Source organism: Penaeus vannamei, chromosome 9 (genome assembly GCF_042767895.1).
Source record: "Penaeus vannamei isolate JL-2024 chromosome 9, ASM4276789v1, whole genome shotgun sequence".
NCBI lineage: Eukaryota > Metazoa > Arthropoda > Malacostraca > Decapoda > Penaeidae > Penaeus > Penaeus vannamei.
Genome location: NC_091557.1, coordinates 35,640,080 through 35,647,579, shown reverse-complemented (window position 1 = coordinate 35,647,579; position 7,500 = coordinate 35,640,080). Strand labels below are relative to the sequence as shown.

The 7,500-nt window shown below is 38.7% G+C and overlaps 2 protein-coding genes across 2 annotated transcripts in view; both read right to left on the bottom strand.

Moving 5' to 3' along the window:
- Positions 1-1,123: 1,123 nt before the first annotated feature.
- LOC113820682 (serine-rich adhesin for platelets) lies at positions 1,124-4,022 on the bottom strand. Its single transcript, XM_070125653.1, has 6 exons — positions 3,512-4,022; positions 3,167-3,388; positions 2,592-3,053; positions 2,241-2,459; positions 1,622-2,131; positions 1,124-1,505 (listed from the first exon to the last, which is right to left on the bottom strand). The coding sequence occupies exons 1-6, from the start codon at positions 3,938-3,940 to the stop codon at positions 1,248-1,250; spliced, it is 2,100 nt and encodes a 699-aa protein (XP_069981754.1). The 5' UTR covers positions 3,941-4,022; the 3' UTR covers positions 1,124-1,247.
- Positions 4,023-6,596: 2,574 nt separating this feature from the next.
- Positions 6,597-7,500, bottom strand: part of LOC113812724 (uncharacterized) — a 6,376-nt gene continuing 5,472 nt past the window's right edge. The window contains exons 6-7 of the mRNA XM_070125024.1: positions 7,166-7,492; positions 6,597-6,997 (exon numbers count right to left, since the gene is read on the bottom strand). Coding sequence (XP_069981125.1) covers positions 6,773-6,997; positions 7,166-7,492 — 552 coding nt within the window. The 3' untranslated portion in view covers positions 6,597-6,772. The remainder of the gene's footprint in view (positions 6,998-7,165; positions 7,493-7,500) is intronic.

Here is a 7,500-nt window from a genome sequence, read left to right as displayed (position 1 = left end):
ATTATACTCAGTGTTTTGATAAACTGTCATATTGAGCATGATAGTCGCTATCGGTAACTCTGTCGTAAAATTTATAATTTCAGTAAACAATCAACAACTTGTCATACCATTTTCTTATTACCAGTATAGTCATTATTATCAATATAGGTATAATTATCAGCATCATAATCCATATCATAATAATAATTATTATTATCATTGTCATTGTTTTTTGCTATTCTTAATATCACAATGATTATAATTATTCTTTGTATTATTATCATTATTAGTATCATATACGTTAACATTATCATTATCATCATCATTTACATAATGATCATTTATCATTTATTATCTTTACTAATGTTATCATTGTCATTGTCATCATAATTATTATAATAAGGATTTAATTACCTTTCTTCTTTTTTTTATCTTTACTATTATCATCATCATCATTATTATCATTATTGTGTTGTAATTATTGTTATTATGAATACTATCAATATTATTGTCATTACTATTTTGACTATTATTATTATTGTTGTTGTTGTTGTTTTGTTGTTGTTATCATCATCATTATTATTTAGTTGTAGTAGTAGTTGCATTATTAATTTTGTTACCATTTTCATTATTGCCATTATCATTACTATTATCATTATTATTATAATTCGTTTTGTTAATGTTATCAAATAATAACATTAACTATTATTATCATTTGTATATTATCATTAATATCATTATCATTATAATCATTATTACAATTATTATGACCATGAAAGTTATAATAATTACTATTATTTCTATCATGACAATGCTGTTTTTACTACACGTACTAGTTATCATTATTATTATTACCAATGTCACCCATCTTGAATTCATTATTATTATCAAAATTACTATCATTTTCATTATCAAAAGTGTGGTTATTTCAATTACTTCATTATCATCTTTACCACCGTTATCATTATTATTATACATTAGTTGCGATATATGAAAAATAGGAAATTATGTTTTATCTTTATAAAATTCACAATTAATTGAAAAATAGAATAAGAGGGAATTTAAAAGTGATTTATATTTTCTTATCACTAAATGCACCTGTTGATATTTTCATTCTCGAGGTATTTAAACACCACCTATTGATAAAGCGATTTTATTTCATAAGAAAATATATATAGAAAATAAATACATATCTGATTATTACAAATCAACAATGTCTTTGAGGCGTAATGATAAATCAAAACTATACAATGCACGTCGGGCGGTTTTTATTGTGTGTTATTTTGAGTGCCTTTCGCATTTGCAATCTTAGGCGCAGTGATGGTGAGGACACCGTCGGAGGACATGGCTGAGGTGACAGCATTCATGTCCACTGCGCCAGGAAGAGTGAAGCGTCGACAGAAGCTCTTGCTTGACCTCAACGTTCCGTCGTTCTTCTCCGCACGACCTTCCACCACCACCTCCTTGTTGTCCACCACCTTCACTCTGACGTCTTCGTTCATGAAGTCATGGACGTCCAACACCACCTAATTAGGATATAAGCAACTATTAGTATCATTTAACGTAAGGCATGCTGCGAAGACAGGTTAATTCTAATGTTTATTTAAGATGATATTGCTTCACCACGATGCCATATGCTCACCTTAAATCCGTGTTGATCTTCCGTGGTCTTCATCGCCTGAGTCTCATCCTTGAGCTCACGTTCCCGGAGACTTCGGTAGCAGGAGAGTTCGTCGTTGGCACTCCTCATGATGTCATGCCTGCTGAGGACTTCATTAACAGCCGTTTCGAAGTCCTTACGGACGTCTTCGAAGAAGGAATCAGAGAAGAACTGACCCTTCGAGGAGATGGGAAGCCACTGGTCGTCCACTGCGTCCTTGCTTGACTGTGTGCTTTCTAGAAGCGAGCTTCCGCTTTCACAGATTCTACTATTGGCGCCTTCTTGGTTTTCCTCACTTGTAAGTTTGTTTGCGAGTGACGATGTCGCTTCAGTCCTTCTGGTAGATGCATTCTGATACTCGGAACGAAAACTTTGGTGTTCTGATTTGGATACCTTTGTGAGAGTTTGTTTTCCTTCTGTGTTTTGAGATGAAGTCTGGGAAACCTGAGATGTTGACGCTTCAGAAACTGCACTGGCCTTCGATCCCGATGTCTGATTGAAGAAAATGGAGATTATTGAACTGTGTTTAAAGAACTATATCAATCGTTATTTTCAATCCATAATATAAAATGAAGTTAGTGAAAATGCTTTGCAGACTTGCCTTTGGTACAGTAACAGTGAGGATGCCGTCAGATGACATCCCGGACGTCACGGTGTCGGCGCTCACGAGTCCTGGGAAGCAGAAACGGCGGAAGAAACTCTTGCTGGACACGGAATCGTCTCGCTTGATCTCCAAATTGCCTTCGATTGTTAGCTCATTCTCGTCCACCACCTTGACCTTGACGTCGCCTTCCTTGAAGTCTTGTACATCCGCCACAATCTAAATTCATTTGAAAATTTTCTTAATATTGATTCACACACATGGATGCAACAGCATGTTTATGAAACGATGGATTGTTTACCTGATAAAATGAAGTCAAATGTATCAGTATTGAATGCTCTTTCAACTGACCTTATAACACTGGTGGTCCTCGCTGAAGGCGACGGCTTGGTTCTCTTCCTGCAAGTTCTGCTTTCGCAAGTTCCTGTACATGTTCATGTGGTCGCTCGCTGAGTCCACTTGTCCCCACTCTTTGAGGACTTGGTCGACGGCTTCTTGGAATTGCCTTCGAGTGTCCTGAAAGAAGGAATCGCGGAAGAAAGGCCCTCTTTCCGAAATGGGAAGAAGGTGGAAGGAAGCAAGTGGGTTGGCCTGCGTCGAATCGCTCGAGTCCTGCGTGTTCTGAGACTCCGTCGACTGAGTCTGATCCTCTTGCACTTTCACTCCAGACGATTTTGATGTTTTTCCTTCGACACTAACTTCCTTCGTTTCGACGTTGTTGGTGGTGTTCGTGTGAGTCTTTGTAGCATCTGCAGACTTTTTGTGCGAGGCAGTGATTTTGATAGTTTGACCCTCCTTGTTTGTCAAGGAAGTCTGGAAGAAGAATTTCATGTAAATGAAGGTTCCTTGTCTGTAAAAAGTTCTCAGATAATGTGCAGCCTATAAATGATTGTATTCAGTCCATTTTAACAGCTTTTACCACGCACCTTCTTTGGAACAGTGACAGTAAGAACTCCATCTGCCGACATGGACGAGGACACAGCGTCTTCGCTCAAGAGACCCGGGAATGAGAAGCGTCGACAGAAAGTCTTCTTCGAGACGGCGCCATCTTGTCGCTTTTCGACGCTGCCTTCGATCACCAGTTCACTGTCGTCCACCACCTTCACCTTGATGTCGCCGTCCATGAAGTCGCGCACGTCAATCACGACCTGGAAAGTCAGCTCATTATTGCATCTTTAAGGAATTCATTCGTACAACCAATATACAACAGATAATGACACGTATATATCACCATAAGATACGAGTAAATCATTACTGTGGAAGCCACTTACCTGATGCGACGTGTTGTCTTGGCTGACGGAGAGAGCCTGAGTCTCTTCCGTGAGGTTGAGATCTCGCATTCGTCTGTAGGAGAGAAGGTCGTCCTCGAAGGATGAGCGTGAATCCCACAGATCCAGCATGTCTCGCACGGCCGTATCGAACTGCTGGCGGAGATTCTCGAAGAAAGAGTCGTGGTGGAAATGACCCCGTGAGGTGATGGGCAGCATAACCTCTCGGTCAGCCTGGTTTTCAAGGAGAGAGATGTGTGTCTGTGGCTGATCACTGTTCGTGGCTGTTTTGTTTTCACTGGCAATTGCACTGTTGTGGGACGAAGACGTCTTGACTGTGTGGAAGGAACTGCTGGTCGTGAAGGCCTTGCTGCTTGCGCTGCTTGAGTTCTCCTCAACGTGAGAAGAGAAGTGCTTCTGAATTGGGGCCATTTTGCTCTCTCTGTATACAAATAGATCAAGAAGCTTTTGAAAGCGGAGGATCGTTGATTCGCGGTGTGTTCACTGCAAGTGTTAGCGTAGAAGTAACTGTCGGGTCAGACGAACCGCCGCCTTTTATGTGTCCCGACTTGGAGCGACGCCCACCGCCCAGGCATACCTGATGATGTCATGGCGCGTTCCTTTCCCTCCCTCGCACTGTGAGAAGATTCTGGTTGATTCGTTATTCCTTTTAATGTGTATCAATTTGATTTTGATATGACATTCATATTCCCAATATAGTAAAGAAGGAGTTGCCATATGCCTGTAGCAGACGCGATAATGACAGAATGCTTATTATGATTATTATTGTTATTATTTCCATTATTGTTATTATTATTAGCATTATTATTAATATCATTATTTTTATTATCATTATCATTATTGTTGTTATCATTATTATCATTATCACTATCATTATTATCATTCCTTCTTATTCACGATCTACAATAAATTTACCATTAATAATCCTTGTGTTAGATGTCAAATTTTCTATATCTGATATATATCCTGATTAACAATGATTACATATTACCATCTATTTGGAACCCTCGTTTGTTCATTCAAGTGGTACTACAATGCCATTCCTTGGCAAGATATACAGTTAAGAAATCGGACAGAAGGTAGATTATCTCCACGTTTTCCTCCAGATCTCACAAAGAAATCGAAGAAATCTGATCCCGTTTGTTGTAGGGTGAATCATTCCTTCTGACCAAATATGGACGGATTCCTTTTGACCAAATTTGGACGACGAAGTTTATTGTGATCCTTGATGACCTTATATAAACGTTTACATGAATATAGCGGTTGTATCACTCGACGCATGATTATGTTACACGACATGGAACCATAAACACACATGCATACATATATGTATACATTACATACATGCATCCATGCAGTACTTACATGTATATATATACATATATGCACGAGATGTATACGTACATACACACACCACACATGCGCACGCACGCACACACACACTCTTACAGATACACACACATACACACTCACACACAGGCACATACACACATGTATGTCTTTATGTGTGTGTATGTGGGCGTGTTTATATGTATGATTGTATGTAAATGTGTTAATGCTTATATGTATATATGTATGAATGTAAATACGTACACAACTACGCAGACACAAATATATATCACATATAATGTTTTGGCAGAGGATCTCATTTTCTTCACGTTTGCCTTTGCCTGCTTGTGTTGTTACACACATTGTAGCATAATTTTGTATTGTATGAGGTCATCTTTGCCGCCACTGTGGATTAGCGAGACCCCTCTTAGGTCACAGCAATTTTTTTCTTGAATAGCGGGCGTCTGGTCATAATGAAATGTCGGTGGGAGGAAAAAAAAGAGAAAAAAAAGAAAAAAGAAAATCCCCAGCACCAAAATAAGACAAGTATACCTCCTACCTTCCAAAGATCAGAAGTAAAGGAATGTATCAGTTCCAGCCTCACCTGGAGGAAGTACAATTCTGTCTTACTGCAAGTTTTCGAGGACTTGAATGAAAACAGACAAAGAATTCTTTCAACCAGAATTTGATATTTCGGAAATCAAAATCAAAAATATTCAAGATAGACTATATATATGACATGACATATAAGAGTAAGATATTTCCGCCAAATATATTTTATTTTTGTTTTGAGGACGGGAGAAACGATACCATACACAATGAACCATAGACATCTTGCTTTGTAATTATTTTTATATTTTTATTTTATGCTATTTCTTTCGCGGACGTCACAATATATGCGGGAAATTAGAATGAAAAAGATTCGGGATTTTCATTTTCTTTTCATTTTCCTGGAAATAAATGTCGTCTGACCCGATATTCAAGAAAAGAATTGCTGTGGCCTTACCTCCAAACCATGGCCTTAATTCATAAATGATTTTAATTATTTTTTGCGCTGAAAAGAGACATTAATTTTCCATGTTCCATCTCCCTCTATTGTTAACAGACACCAGATATATAGCAAAATATAATTGTAAAATAAATAATAGGAAATGAAGAAGCAAGGACTTTTGTCCTTAAAAGCTAAATCCCTGCCTATATATATAGAAATATATATATACATACATACACAAACACACACACACACACACACGTGTGTATGTGTGTTTGGATACTTCTGCGATTCTGAATTTTATTTCCTTTCATATACAACGTAAAGAAACACAAGAACATCAACATGGTTCTGTGAAGCTGTGAAGTCTAAAGTTTCACTGGGGTTTGATGACTTTTAGTCCATTACATCTTAACGGAAATCACAACCATTTTTTTCTTACCGGGTTATCTGGAGCCAGACAAGTGCTAACTCTGCAGCTTTCTTCTTGAACAGAGGATATTAGAGACTGCTACTTATTTGTTCAAGAATGTTTCTTAAAGAGGTATTTTTGTATTGCACGGTATATATGTATATCTATGCATGCTTCTGTAGCATGGCAACATGCCATGCACAAGAGCCTGTAGCATGTGCATCGTTGTATAACTTTGGCAATGCGTATTCTGAGCATAAGGAATATCACCAGAAATACAAGTATAACGATAGAAAACCATTCATAAAGATTACATATAGGTTAGGTAAAATGCATTATAGATAAATACATTTTATTTCATATGAAAATAGATTCAGGAAAATATATCATCGCAATTCAGGTCTATAAATATCAACAACAAAAACAACAAACAACTCCATCAACAACGTCTGTAATAGCTGATTCCCTTAGCATTGTAAAGGATTCGTTGAAACTTTCAGTGACCCAATTTTTAAACCTTGGGCGCAGTGATGGTGAGAACACCATCGGATGACATGGCTGAGGTGACAGCATTCATGTCCACTGCGCCAGGAAGAGTGAAGCGTCGACAGAAGCTCTTGCTTGACCTCAACGTTCCGTCGTTCTTCTCCGCACGACCTTCCACCACCACCTCCTTGTTGTCCACCACCTTCACTTTGACGTCTTCGTTCATGAAGTCGTGGACGTCCAACACCACCTAATTGGAGGGAAAATGTTGAACCTTACTGATTCCCCTCACCCGCCCCCCAGGAATCATATGCACAACCGAGTTTCTTACAAAATACTTTTGCCTGGCTAAGAATTCGTCTGAAATATCATCACCACCCATACGATATTGCATCTTACCATGAGATCATCTGCTCACCTTAAATCCGTGTTGATCTTCCGTGGTCTTCATCGCCTGAGTCTCATCCTTGAGCTCACGTTCCCGGAGACTTCGGTAGCAGGAGAGTTCGTCGTTGGCACTCCTCATGATGTCATGCCTGCTGAGGACTTCATTGACAGCCGTTTCGAAGTCCTTACGGACGTCTTCGAAGAAGGAATCAGAGAAGAACTGACCCTTCGAGGAGATGGGAAGCCACTGGTCGTCCACTGCGTCCTTGCTTGATTGTGTGCTTTCTAGAAGCGAGCTTCCGCTTTCACAGATTCTACTATTGGCGCCTTCCTGGTTTTCTTCACTTGTAATTTTGTTTGCGAGTG

Excerpts from the sequence above, each read along its gene's own strand:
- LOC113820682 (XM_070125653.1), bottom strand. The coding sequence starts at position 3,940 with ATGGCCCCAATTCAGAAGCACTTCTCTTCTCACGTTGAGGAGAACTCA. Across the intron at positions 3,389-3,511 it reads AAGACAACACGTCGCATCAG|GTCGTGATTGACGTGCGCGA; the intron begins GTAAGTGGCTTC and ends CTGACTTTCCAG. Across the intron at positions 1,506-1,621 it reads AAGATCAACACGGATTTAAG|GTGGTGTTGGACGTCCATGA; the intron begins GTGAGCATATGG and ends TATCCTAATTAG.